The 13,947-nt window shown below is 45.3% G+C and overlaps 1 protein-coding gene across 1 annotated transcript in view; it reads right to left on the bottom strand.

Moving 5' to 3' along the window:
* Positions 1–13,947, bottom strand: part of LOC307008650 (tripartite motif-containing protein 16-like) — a 19,357-nt gene extending 5,410 nt beyond the window's left edge. The window contains exons 1-4 of the mRNA XM_079631640.1: positions 13,114–13,947; positions 12,679–12,774; positions 12,350–12,583; positions 4,083–4,242 (exon numbers count right to left, since the gene is read on the bottom strand). Coding sequence (XP_079487766.1) covers positions 4,083–4,242; positions 12,350–12,583; positions 12,679–12,774; positions 13,114–13,686 — 1,063 coding nt within the window. The 5' untranslated portion in view covers positions 13,687–13,947. The remainder of the gene's footprint in view (positions 1–4,082; positions 4,243–12,349; positions 12,584–12,678; positions 12,775–13,113) is intronic.

The raw sequence follows: 13,947 nt of genomic DNA, 5'->3' as shown, positions 1-13,947 counted from the left end.
GTCAGCTCCAACCTTATCAAATAATGCATATCCCAACATAATGAACGTGAAGGCTGCACTGATCAGGGCAGGCACAACACAATACGCACTCAAGCATGAGAGTTAAACACAGTGTCGACAGCGTTTGCGGTGACAGCTGCATCAACCTAATAGCCATAAACACAGAGTTAGCAGCTAATGGTAACTACTGCATAGTTGGTTATCTACAGTTTCATAATACATGAGTAAACTCAACTCACCAAAAGCACTTGGGACGCTACGGACGGTACATCCAGCTTGTAAAACCTGGCGAATGTGTTCTGAGAAGACCAGCCAGCAGCCAGACATAAATCCTGAATATACATACCTTTAGAACAGGCCCATGAGGAGGCAATCGCCCTCGTAGAATGAGCTCTGATGTTAAGGGGACAGTCCTTCCCCTGGCATTCATGAGCCAATGCAATAGCGTCCACAATCCAGTGAGAAAGTCTCTGTTTTGAAACAGCACGTCCAAGCACACGAATAGCAACGATCCATGTACATCCGCAGAGCCCTGACAGGGTACACAGCGGTCTGAGCGTCAGCGTCATTCGAGGCTGACGGCTCAGCAGATAAGGCGGGCAGGAAAACAACTTGTGCTCTGAATGGAGTATTGAGTGACTTTGGAACATAGCCAGGTCTCGGCCTGGAGAGTGACGCTGCATTCGCCTGGTCCGAAACAGATGCAATCGTCGTTCACCGAGAACGTGTGTAAGTCACCAACGCGCTTCGCCGAGGTGAGAGCTAAAAGTAATGCCGGCTTCAGGGAGAGCTCCTTAACCGTAATCGAAGCTAGGGGCTCGAACGGTGGAAGAAATAGAGCCCTCAAAACTAGAGCGAGGTCCCAAGGCGGCACAGAGGGCGGCCGTGATGGACACAATCTCCTCGCTCCCCTGAGAAATATGATCACCAGAGCGTGCTTACCGATCGATTGCCCGTCGACCGGGGAACGAAAAGCAGCATTAGCGGCTACATACACCTTCAGCGTGGATGGTAAACTCCCGCTATTCATTCTGTGCTGTAGAAAGCGCAAAACATCCGACACGGAACTGCTCCCCGGGTCAATATTGATGTCCTTGCACCACTTAGTAAAAACTCCCCATTTCAGAGCGTAGAAGCGCCTGGTTGAAGGCGCGCGCGCGACTCCGCGAGTGTGCTCAGCACTCGTGAGTGCAGATTATCTTGCTCATCTAAGGTCCCCGCAGTGGCCACACATAAAGGTTCCACAGCTCGGGACTGGGGTGCCATATCGTGCCGTTCGCCTGAGACAGCAGGTCCTTCCTGATGGGGATTCGCCATGGGGGAGCCACAATTAACTCTCTCAGGTCCGCGAACCAGGGCTGATTCGGCCAGTTCGGGGCCACAAGGATCACTGACGCTCTCTCCTCTCTGATTTTGCACAACACCATAGGCAGAATCTTCACCGGAGGAAACGCGTAAAGCCTGGCATCTGGCCAACGCAATGTCAGAGCATCTCCGAGAAGAACGTCTGACAGTGCGTGTTCCCACTTGTGGCAAACAGATCTACGTCCACCCTCCCGAATCGATCCCAAATCATTTGGGCTGATCCAGGGTGAAGCCTCCACTCCCCTTGAGGAATCCCGTTCCTCGACAGCATATCCGCTCCATGGTTCAGGAGACCGGGGATGTGTGCCGCTCTTATGGAGAGAAGGTGACGGTCAGCCCACAACAGGAGACTCGCTGCCTGTTTGAACAGGGCTCTGGAGCACACGCCACCCTGGCGATTTATGTACGAGACCACAGAGGTGTTGTTGGTTCGAATCAGTACATGTTGCTGCTCTAATTTAGACCGAAATGCTTCCAGGGCTAAGGACACCGCCTCCAATTCTAAACAGTTTATGTGCCACTCTCTCTGTGACTCCGACCACAGGCCTTAGGCAGGCACGCTCAAGCATACTGCTCCCCAGCCCGAGGTTGACGCGTCCGTCGAGACCACGGTGCGCTGTGTCACTATACCCAAAGGAATTCCTGGGCTGAACATGTACTGATTGCTCCACGGTGTCAGAGTGCTGACGCAGCTGTGAGTGACCGTAATGCGCTTGTGGCCTGAGGACCACGTCCTCGGCGGAACTCGAGTTTTCAGCCAAAACTGCAGCGGCCGCATATGCAGCAGGCCCAGATGGCACACTGAAGTAGCTGCCGCCATCAGTCCCAGAAGCCTCTGAAATTCCCTCAGGGAAACAGACCTGCCTGGTCTGAAACAGCGCAGAGTCGATGAGATTGTCTCTATGCGCTCTTGAGAGAGGTGGGCTCGCATCGCCACTGAGACAAACATACTCCTAGGTAGATTATAGTCCTATTCGGGATAAACACGCTCTTCTGCATATTCACTCAGTCCCAGCGTATCCAGGTGGCGAAGCAGTGTTTCCACATGACTGATTAGCACATCTCTTGAGTGGGCCAAAATCAGCCAATTGTCCAGATAATTCAGGATGCGCATCCCGCTCAATCTGAGGGGGGAAAACGCTGCGTCCACACACTTTGAAAATGTTCGGGGAGCCAGGGCTAGTCCGAACGGTAGCACGAAAAGCGCATCCGCAAAGCTGACAGCGTCGAAAACCTCGTCCTCGGGCGGGGGAGGGCCCACTAGCGGCTCGCTGGCGGCAGTGGGCCTCATCCCTACTGTTGCTCGAGCCACTTCCCTTCTGGCTCTGAGGGCGCGCACTGGCAGCTCGGCGCAGTGGGCGCACGTTTTCATCAGTTAGTGCCGCTTCAGCATGGGTGAGGCCCAGAAGAAAGAGTGAAGAAAGAGATTCTGACGCAATTCGCGCTAATGCATTTTATACTACCCGCGAACCAGTCAGTAGTTGCATGCTTTGCGTCAATTGGCCAGCTGTCCCACAGCTGGCGTTAGCTTACAAGATTTCAGCAAAAATGGAGAAGGGAGGAGTTCCAATATACGTCTCAGTTGACGTAATGTTGAAGTTATCGCCTTGAAAGGGAAACACATATATCAGATTGATCCTAAATTCCAATGGATTTCATATATATGTATATACAGTGGTGGCAAAAATTATTAGAACACTTGGGATAGTTAAGAGGTTTCAGTTGTTTTTGTTGAATTGGCTAATACATTACACATAAAAAGAATCAAATATCTACAAAATCATGATTATGCTCTATAAACCATAGAATAGAACCATTATAAAGAGATGTAGGTAATTTTCCTTACAAAAAAACAAGCTTGGCCTATTTAACTGTCAATGTCACACATTCCTGTTCCTTCACAGAAGAAGCCAAATTACTTGTGTAATCATTGTCAGGTTTGATCATGGTTAAATTGATGGTGATGCAAGAGTCTTAGGACACAGCTGTGTGATTCTTTTGAATGTACAAGGCCTATCCTGCCCATTAAGGGATTGGTGACACCAGGGTTTTGGCTGCGTTTTGGCCACACCACCAATTGGTATACATTCAAAGCTTCTAGAAGTAGTGACAAAAATAAGAGCACTCTACCGCACACTATTGACTTTACTCTTTTATTTTATTCAAATTGAACAACGCGTTTGGCTTATAGCGTCCTCAGGTTTGCTCAGTTATGGTCTGAGCTCTCAGGTGTCTCTTAATTACCTTGAGTCACATGATCAGTTGTTCTTAAAGTCATAATATTTTAAATGCCAATGCATCTCTGCATGTTTTGTAAAAAAATAAAATAAATGTAAAAAAGTCGACTTTGAGCAATGAGCACTTTCCAACCGGGTTCGTCACATATTGGGGTCCCCTGGAAACATTTCAGTTGTGGTCTGTGCTATTTGCAGCGTGTTTCTGTATTTGGTTGTGTTGTGAACTTTTGCAGCGCATTTCTGTATTTGGTTATGTTGAGAGTATTTGGAGCACATATGTGTTGTAAAACTGATGAAGATGTTTTCATAATTTGCGGGTGTTTTTCTATTTGCATGTGTTTTCTTCAGTTGCAGCGCGTTGAGCTCTCTCGGCCACCGGACATTTTTGTGCAAATAAACATTTTATAAATCTTAGGAACATTTGGAAAACTGTTGTTCATTCAGATTTAGGATTTGTATAAACGAGGCGCGGGACTTTACCTCCGTCTGAGATCTTCTTGATCTCCTCTTTGCAGAAATCCTCCAGTTTGTCTCTCAGCTGAAGGACAGATTCTCTCACGCCATCAAAAGAGGAGAGAGAACTGAAGGAAACGTCGGGTTCGTCTGTAGATTCAGGAGGTGCTGAGAGAGACTGGAAACTCTACAGAAAACAGAAATCAAAACTCATCATCTCCACACTTCAGCCAATAACCTGCACTATATCAGATCTGAGCGGCTCTTGTGGACTCGACTTCTCTTCAGTGACTCGCTTCAGTCCAGCACTTTCACACACTCAGCTCATTCTTCTCATATTCAGCATTTAATGCTACAAACTAGTTATTTTTTAAATTATAATTAAAATAATTATTCTAATTAAATGAATGTCTTAAAAATAAAAAAAATAGTAAGTCTAAACTTATATTAAATGCAATTAGCTAATATTTAGTGAGATTTTTGACTCACTTAAGTAGGATTTAAATATCTGTATATGTAATTTTATAATTCTATTTTCTTTGAAATATGGTTAAAGTTACTGCTGAATGAACTGACAAGCATTTATGATAAACTAAAATATACTCAATGTAATTTCTAATGAAACTTGTTTGTTTAATTTTAAATATAATATTGAATGACATAGCTCCTACAGTTTTAATTATAATCAAGTACTTTACATGTGGTTTAGTATGTTAGTCAACATCAAAATAACTGCACTTCTTTAACAAAATATAATTAAAACAATGATTTAAAATGTACAAATTAAAACTTTTAATTTGGCATTGTTACAAAGTGTAACTTTAGTCACTTGGACACCGTTTAGTTAATTTTGGTTCCCTATCAAGGGAACTCCCGCTGCGTTTTACGTTTGTGGGAACACCTCCGAGTGTTGCGTGCATGAAGCACGTGTCAGTCCAATGAAAGAGCGAGACGTCATATAGGCGTCAATTAGCATATTCATGACGTCATCGCGTCATACTTGCGTTCTGCTTGCCTAATGTGTTTTCTCTCTAAATTAATGCTCATATAGGCCTACTATATTTAATATATTGTAATATAATATAATATAGCCAAATGAAAAATAAAGCTGTTCTCATTTCCTATAGCCTATATTTTTTTGTCAGACAATAGGCTAGAACGACTATGATATAGGCCTAGTGAATGACAAAAAAAAAAAAAAAATTAGCCTATAGGCATATGTGGAAAATTATCTGAATTGAGAGTTCGGGAACCGGATGAACTAAAGCTGCTGCTGCGCGAGGACTGGGCCGCCTGTGTGTGCTTTGGGACGCGGATGGGACCCACGGCAGCACCCGCTGTTGAGAAGACGATATTTGCTTTCACGTCAGAGAGTCGCCAAAAGTCACCAATAACACCAGAATAAGTCGTTAGATTTGTCGCTAGTCGCTTTTTTGAAAATGTGTCGCTAGAGGGGTCTGAATACTCGCTAAATATAGCGACAAAAGCGCTAAGTTGGCAACGCTGCTTATCTCATGGAGAAGCACGCTCTGCGGCTAAGTTAGTGCTGTTGCTAAGTTAAAAATATTTACTGGCCAGCCGAACATTATGAGAGTGAGAATATAAGGAAAACTCCATATCTCATTCTCCTCGTCGGGGAATGACGTTTTTTCCCTATCTCCACACTGAGGTGTCAAGATCGTGGAATAAACCGGTTTCTATTTTATGCGTTTAATCCCCAAACTTCTACTATAGTAATGTTATGGGTATTTAGTATCATGGTATGACAGAGCCTCGGGTTAAAGAGACGCTTGCAAGCTATCTCTCTCCTGAGTCGGCATCATCATAACCCCGACGTTACCCACCAGCCATCATAAATAATAGATCAATTAGGCAGCGCTGGTCGGTAAAGTATATATAGGACATGGATTTATGTGAGGATATCAGCACTGACGCTATTCGAGAATTGCGTCGTGCAACAGATAAACTATACCGGAGAGGGACGGTTTCGAGAAATCGTTTCTCCTCGGCGTCCTCTGGGGCTCGCAGCGCTGCCAGTTCGGTTGTTTCCTGCTGGTGGCCACGGAGTGATATATATTAAGTTTTTCTGATGTAAGAAGAATAAATATAAAATATGTCTGTTCTTCTGAACACTCCGCTTTAAAAAAAACGAAGAAATAAACTATTCAGCGGCGTTCCAGAGGTTTCTTCTTCACCGATCTAATGTTCCTGAGACTGCTGGGCGGGAGCAGTCTCAGCCTACTAAAGCTCCTCGTAGCATAAAGTGCTGAAAACAGTGCGTCGCCATTCGGGCTCATCCACAATCTCATTGTGCTCATCGGGCTCATCCAGGACCTGGGTGGCGGTCGCAATCTAGCCAGTTAGAGATATGCAAGATCTGAGGACTGTTTTATCTCTAAAAAAGCTTGGAAGAAGAAGCCCTGACGCCGAGGCTGCAGGCTTCTGAGGGTTGTCCCCTCCGGGGCAGGGACGGTTTTGAGAAATCGTTTCTCCTCGGCGCCCTCTGGGGTGCGACTCTCTGAGGAGGGTCGCAACGCTGCCAGTTCGGTTTTCCTGCCGGTTCGCCGTTTCAGGACACCATACAAGGAGCTATACAAGGGGTTCCTCCTCCAAGGAGGGTCGTAGGAACTAAGATAGTTAGACGTAGGCAAGATCTAAGGACTGTCGTCATCTCTAATAAAACTTAGACAAGAAGTCCTGACGCTGAGGCTATCAGGTTTCTGAAGGTTCCTCCGGGGCAGGGACGGTTTCGAGAAATCGTTTCTCCTCGGCGCCCTCTTAGGTGCGACTCTTTGAGGAGGGTCGCAGCGCTGCCAGTTCGGTTGTTCCCTGCCGGTTCGCCGTTCAGGGCACCGAGGTGTCAGCGTCCCCTTACGATCCTCTGAGGAGGGTCGTAAAACGGTCAGTTCGGTTGTTCCCTGCCGGTTCGCCGCTTCAGGGCACCGAAGTGACTGTTCAACCAAATCTAGAGGCCAGTCTCGAGAGACTGGTGCCCTTAGTAGAATTTCTGGTAGCGTGGAAACTACTGCCACATATTTCTCAGTGGGTCCTGCACACTATAAAAAAGGGTTTCAGAATTCAGTTCGGTTCTCGTCCGCCCAGATTTCTAGGGGTCCTTCCCACAGTGGTGGACCCCGAGCAGGCTCTGGTTATGGAGCAGGAAGTACTGACACTTCTGCAAAAAGGAGCTATACAAGGGGTTCCTCCTCCCAGCAGACAGTCAGGGTTTTTCAGCCGATACTTCCGAAAGAGGATGAAGGCTTGCGTCTTATTAGCTCTGCGTCAATTAAACAGCAGGTTTCAGAATCTAAAGTTCAAAGTATGCTTACGCTAATATGATTGTGTCACAGATTCAGTCCGAGGACTGGTTTGTCACAATAGACTTGAAGGATGCTTAGTTATCTATCCATCCTCATCACAGGAGGTTCCTGAGGTTTGCTTTCAGGGGCGAAGCATACCAGTATCGGGTTCTTCCATTCGGCCTAGGTTTATCACCCCGCATCTTTACAATTTGCGTGGATGCAGCTCTGGCTCCTCTGAGACTCCAGGGCATTCACGTATTATACTATCGACGATTGGTTGATCCTAGCTCAATCTGAACAGATGGCAGTTCGGCATCGAGATGTCGTTCTGTCTCATTTAAAGATGTTGGGGTTGCGACTCAACGCCAAGAAGAGTGTGCTCCTCCCAGCTCAGAGGACCACATTTCTAGGTGTATTATGAGATTCAAAACGATTCACCGTAAATGGGGTAAAACTAGGCCAGTCACTCACTGTGGAACAGTTTCAGACTGTTGGGTAATCCGTTAATCCGTGAAATCCGTTTTTCACATGATCAAGGTCACGCGGCTATGCCTACGTACCTCGGTCATGTGGAAGAACCTTGGTTCCTCGCCCAGGCCCAGTGTTGGGGGCTTCTTGTCGACGCATAATGCTATCGACGGATGCTTCCCTCACAAGTGGGGGGTGATCATGAGTGGTCACTCGGCGAAGGGTCTTTGGCAGGACCATCTTCATTTTTGCACATAATTGTCTAGAAGTGATGGCGGTATTCCGAGAATCTCAATACTTCCTGTCAGACCGAGAGGTCACCATGTGCCTGTCCTTCCGGACAACACACTGATGGTCTCGTATATCAGAGCAGATATCCTGTTGAGGCAGGGGCTGAGGCCCGGGGAATGGACACTTCACTCCGAAGTGGTGGAGCTTCTTTGTGAAAACTTTGGTAAAAACTCAAGGCTACCTTTCGCATCGTTTTATACAACCCATTGCCCTATGTGGTTCTCCCTGACGCATCCAGCTCCGCTTGGACTGGATGCGATGTATTAGGTGTGGTTGAGGCTACACCTGTACACATTTCCCGAAATCTTTGCTCCCGGGAGTTCTGGAGAGAGTTTGCCGGGTAGGGGCTCGTCTATTATTAGTAGCCCCATTCTGGCCAGCCTGAGTGTGCTTCTCAGACCTACTGTCCCTTCTAGTTGGCTGTCCCTTGGAGACTCCGATCAGGAGGGACTTAGCGTCCCAATCAGGGATACAATATTTCACCCTCTTCCGGAGTTATGGATACTGTGGGCTCGGCCTCTGAGGGAGCCCAGCTCATAGATTCAGGTCTCTCGACCAAAGTCGTGGAGACCATACTCCAGTCTAGAGCTCCCTCCACGAGAATACTGAATATGCATTGAAATAGAAACTGTTCTCTGCCTGGTGCGGAGAACGCCTTCTGAATCTTGTTATCTGCCCTGATGGTACAATACTTGATTTCTGCAATGAATGTTTCTTTGCTGGGTTATCTCTGAGGAGAGATCCTTAATTTTGTTTTCTCCGTGGTACATGAGGCTGAGGCCTGCACGTACTTGGATTTGCACCTAGTATGTTGATAGTCTTTCTTCACCCCAGGCCGGGTTGTATTCCTAGGTCCCTACTAAATTTGCGGGTCATTTGTGCTGCAGGCCTTCTGTCCTCCACATAATACCCCAGATCAGGAAAAACTTAATCTGTTATGCCCTGTCCGGGCTTTGGATGCTTATGTCCACAGAGCTGCCCTGTGGTGTATAAGAGCAATTATTTGTCTGCTTTGGGTTACCTAAGATAGGTTGCCCTGCATCTAAACAGATAATGAGCAAGTGAGTAGTTGAGGCTATCTCACTTGCTTATGAAGCGGCCGGACAGCCTTCACCTTTGGCCGTCCGGGCCCATTCTACGAGGAGTATGGCTGCCTCTATGGCTCTAATTTCGGGAGTTTCCCTTCACGACGTTTGTGATGCGGCAGACTGTTCCTCGCCGCATACATTTGTCAAATTTTATGACTTAGACCTCTCCACTCCTGGGGCTTGGTTGCTTGCTTCTTAGTGTGTGCAAGGACTTCACACAGAACGGGCACTTGTCATTATGGCGTAGTGGGTATGGGGTTCCCACAAGCGTAAAACAAAGCGGGAGTTCCCTTGATAGGGAACGTCTCTGGTTACGTATGTAACCTTAGTTCCCTGAGAGGGAACGAAATGCTGCGTTCGCCTGCCATACTTCCTGCATGCCCTGATCGACTTGCTTCAGGCTTATCAGAAGCTGTCACTCTCTGCATTCAGGGGTGTTTTATAGTTTCCTGGTCTATCACGTCTCGCTCTTTCATTGGACTGATTATACACGTGCTTCATGACAGGTGTTCCCACAAACGTAAAATGCAGCGTTTCATTCCCTCTCAGGGAACTAAGGTTAAATACGTAACCAGCGACGTTTTGTTTTCACTCTGTCTGTTTTGTTCTCATTTGTCTCCTAGGTTACTCATTACCCTCTTGTTTGTTTCTATAGTTACTCAGTTCCCTCTTTGCTTCACCTGTGGTTTTCCAATTGTTTGCTCCTAGTATATTTATATGCCTGTATTTCAGTTTTCATTTGTTGGTTCTCGTTAACGTTTTGTGCTTGGTTATGGTTAATCCTTTGTAAATAAAGTATTTTGCATTTATCGTCTTGCCATCTCTCCTACCGTGATAATAATCATGAATCTGTATCTCTTTTAAGTGGACTTTTATTTCAATAATTTTATATTATCTACAAGTCGGGTTTGAAAAAAAAAATATATATGTAAAATTTGAAGTATTTAATTACAAGTGCACATTCAATAAAGCACACTTTTTTTCTCACAAGGGACTATGTGTAAACATTCCAGGTGTTTTGAATGATAAAACATCTGTGTGTTGAGAAGATTTGAGGAAAAGCTGCTCAAAGGCTACGAGTAGATTGACTATCATCAGTGTTGGGTATAGTTACTTTGGAAAGTAGTTAATTAGGTTATCAATTCAAAAGTAATCAGTTACGTTACAGCGTTATCTATTCATAAAAGTAACGCGTTAGAGTACTCATGCGTTACCAAAATTTAAAAGCCGCTTGCAGCGCCTCACACATGCTGCAGCTTAATTGACAGACACGGCCCCCTTTAAATGCACCTAGAAGTCGTGACTCCTGGCAATGAATAACGTCAGTCATCCGACTAAATTAACACTGCAGGATAACAATAACAGGAAAGACAGTCATCAATAGGCTATTCCACATAGCGTTTTATTTATTAATTATCACAGAACATATTAATCAAAATTCACACCTTTCCAGCCCGGGTAGTAGAGATGCGCGGATGGGCTATTATTTCAATAAAAAAATCAATAATTATAATGCCAATATTATTTCAGTATAGAAATGCAGACATCCCAAGTCTACCGGAAGGTCCGGGAGTCTCCCGCATATTGATAGCGGCTCACTGATGCCCGCGAATTAGTTAAAATCTCCGGAATCTAGAGCGAGCGCGCCCGCGAGACAGAGACTGTGCTCCAAACCGCGTAGCGCGTGCACGGCAGAGAGGGAGAGAGAGCAAGAGACCGCGCGCGTGCCTCATGAAGCGCATGTAAACGAGACTCCCGAGGCTGAAAAGCCTCTCCACGGGTTCGCTGGAGGGTGGTGGAGTATTGAAGCGCAGAAACACTGTCTTGATCCTGGGGAAATTTTTTTATTCGGGATTTTCCTTTCCTTAAAATAACGGATTACTTTTTTTTTAAAATAACGAAGTTTACTGATTACTTAACGCACAAAACTAACGCGTTAAGTTACACATTTCACGAAAAAGGTAATTAGAGTACTCTAACGCGTTACTTTATAACGCGTTACCCACAACACTGACTATGTAACTTTTGGCTGGTTAGAGACACTGAAACTTCACAAGGGCCCTTAAGGATCCCAAGGTTAGGTTTTTTTTATTTTTTTTTTAAGCATTGTTAATATACAGCCTTACTTCCTGTCTAAAGTCTTTGTGGACAAATGCATCACTGTTTTACAAGTAAGCAGTAATGGAAATAAAAATCAATCTTCCCAGCTTCGAAGATCATCTGACCCAATTGACCCATCGCTAAGCCCCACTCTCCTTAGTTACTGTTGCTACGCCTGACAAGCTTTCGCACCTGGCACGTCTATTACAGTGTGTATGCACCGGTGTCAGACATTCCCAAGGTGATAATTAGTCATTTTGGGTGAACAGGTGAAATATCTGAGAGAGCAATACAAAAGGGACTGCATTATGCATTCGAGGGATATATCCACGACATAAAATGCTACCGATTAGAGAATAATCAAAATTAAAGCCTATAGGTCCCAGCGCAAGCAGCAGCCGCCTCATACGCTGACCATTCAAATGGGAAACACATAAATGAAGGAACAGCTATGTTCATGCACAGCAGGGTAAGTGAAATTTGAAAATAATCTAATAATTATAAATCAAACAGTTTATCCAAAAATCTTGAGGAATAACACTAACACCGGGAGAGCCGCGATCGGTTTGGGGAAAAGTTACTCAGGGGTAACGTTAGGCCGTCGATTAACAAAATGCTGAAAGATATTTTAAAGTATGTCAGTAAGCCACACTTGGCCAGGGGTGGTTTTCGGGCATGGCTTAGCGAAGGGTTAAATGTGGTGCCAATGACTACAAATATTGTAGAAGAAATATAAGATTTCATTAAAAAGAGAATGAAAAATCTCGTTGGGTGGATATTGATATCATCAAGGTCACTGTTTTCACCAAGACACATTTTTTGTTAATATTTAATGTTAACTTTCCCAGGACTTTGTAAATGTGTCTCTTTAAACAGAAGATGATCAGATGAGAGTCTGACTGATGATATATGATAACTCAACACTCGACTGAATTCCTGACAACATCTCAGTCAACGGCTCATTCTGCTCTCATGAAATGTTTCTCTGTCATAACTGGATCTTGCTCAAGTCCACTATGATCCAGTTCTTCTAGATCTCTGTTACCTGCAGGAACTGGATGTGATCTTGTGTGTGTGAAAGCTGCTCCAGCTCAGCGTCTCTCCTCCTCAGATCATTGATCTCCTGCTCCAGTCGCTCCAGTCGTCCTTCAGCTCGACTCACTGCAGTCTTTTCCTGATCTCTGATCCGCTGTGTGACCTCAGAGCGGCTTCTCTCAATGGAGCGGATGATCTCAGTGAAGATCCTCTCACTGTCCTCCACTGCTGTCTGTGCAGAGCGCTGTTACACACACATCACAATCACACAGTGGCTTCAGCAGGACTGACAGAGTCCAAACTGAGACGTCTCACACTTCTCTTCTTCTCCAGACTCACCTTATGAGACTTCACAGCCTCTCTCAGATGCTGAAGATCTTTCTGTCTCTGCTGGATCCTCTGCCGGATCTTCATCTGCGTCTCCTTCAGCTGTTTCTGGAGGACAAACCAGTGACCGGGAATCACACATAAAACTACTGTCACACAAACATTAAAGTTACATGAATCCAGAGTTGGTGAAGTGGTTAAAGATCTTGCATGGTAAGTTTTTACTCTTCTGGTTCAAACCACAGATACTTCCTTTTGGAGCTTGAAACTTTTGTACCTCATTGACTTTCAATGAACAGACTAAAATATATGAGACATTCTTCAAAATATCATCTTTTATATTCCACAGAAGAAACTCAGTCAAACCGGTTTGGACCAGCATGAGTAAATGAGGAAGTAAAGAAAGACACTTTCATTTCTGTGTGATCAATCGCTCTCAGTTCATACCTGTGTCTCTGTCCTCTGTGCTGCAGTTGATACTGTGTTGTGGTTTTTATGTTCATACTCTTTACACCACACACAGATGCACTGTTGATCAGTTATACAGAACATTTCTAGCTCTTTATCATGTTTACGGCAGATCCTGTCCTGCAGTCGTCCAGTGGCATCGATCACTTTGTGTGGTTTACGAGAGTGATAGTCCTCATGACGGTCAAAATGAGTTTGACAGTAAGATTCCTGACACACCAGACAGGACTTGACGGCTTTGTATTTTCTTCCAGTACAGACGTCACACTCCACGTCTCCAGCTCCAGCGTAACAGTCAGCAGGAAGTTTAGTCTTCTTCAGTTTCTCCACCAGTTCAGCCAGAATGGTGTTTTTAGCTAAAGCAGGTCTTGGACTGAAGGTCTGTCTGCACTGAGGGCAGCTGTAGACTCTCTTCTCATCCTCCTGATCCCAGCAGTCTGTAATGCAGATCGTACAGTAACTGTGTCCACAGAGGATAGTCACTGGATCCTTCAGGAGATCCAGACACACTGGACACATGAACTCATCCTGAGATATTCTGGCTTCTGCCATTTTATACAGAGACACGAACACACAACAGCTCAACAATACTTCAGTTTCTGTTTCTCTGAACTGAGGAGTTGAAATAGTTCCTGCTTCTGTGTTTGAGTGACGTGTGTAAAACAGGAGTGTCTGTAAAGCAGCTTCCTCATTCCTGGTCAATGAGTCACTTTACTGCTGTGTTTATGTGCTCCAGTGGAGACAAAAACATTGAATTACGAGTTCAAAGCACATGAATATGTAACGTCACACCAGCAGAGGGAGCCCTCTCCC

Source organism: Phoxinus phoxinus, assembly GCF_949152265.1.
Source record: "Phoxinus phoxinus genome assembly, chromosome: 1".
In the NCBI taxonomy this organism is placed as follows: Eukaryota; Metazoa; Chordata; class Actinopteri; order Cypriniformes; family Leuciscidae; genus Phoxinus; species Phoxinus phoxinus.
The sequence above is the reverse complement of the archived record's forward strand: the minus strand, read 5'-3'. Positions and strand labels throughout refer to the sequence as shown.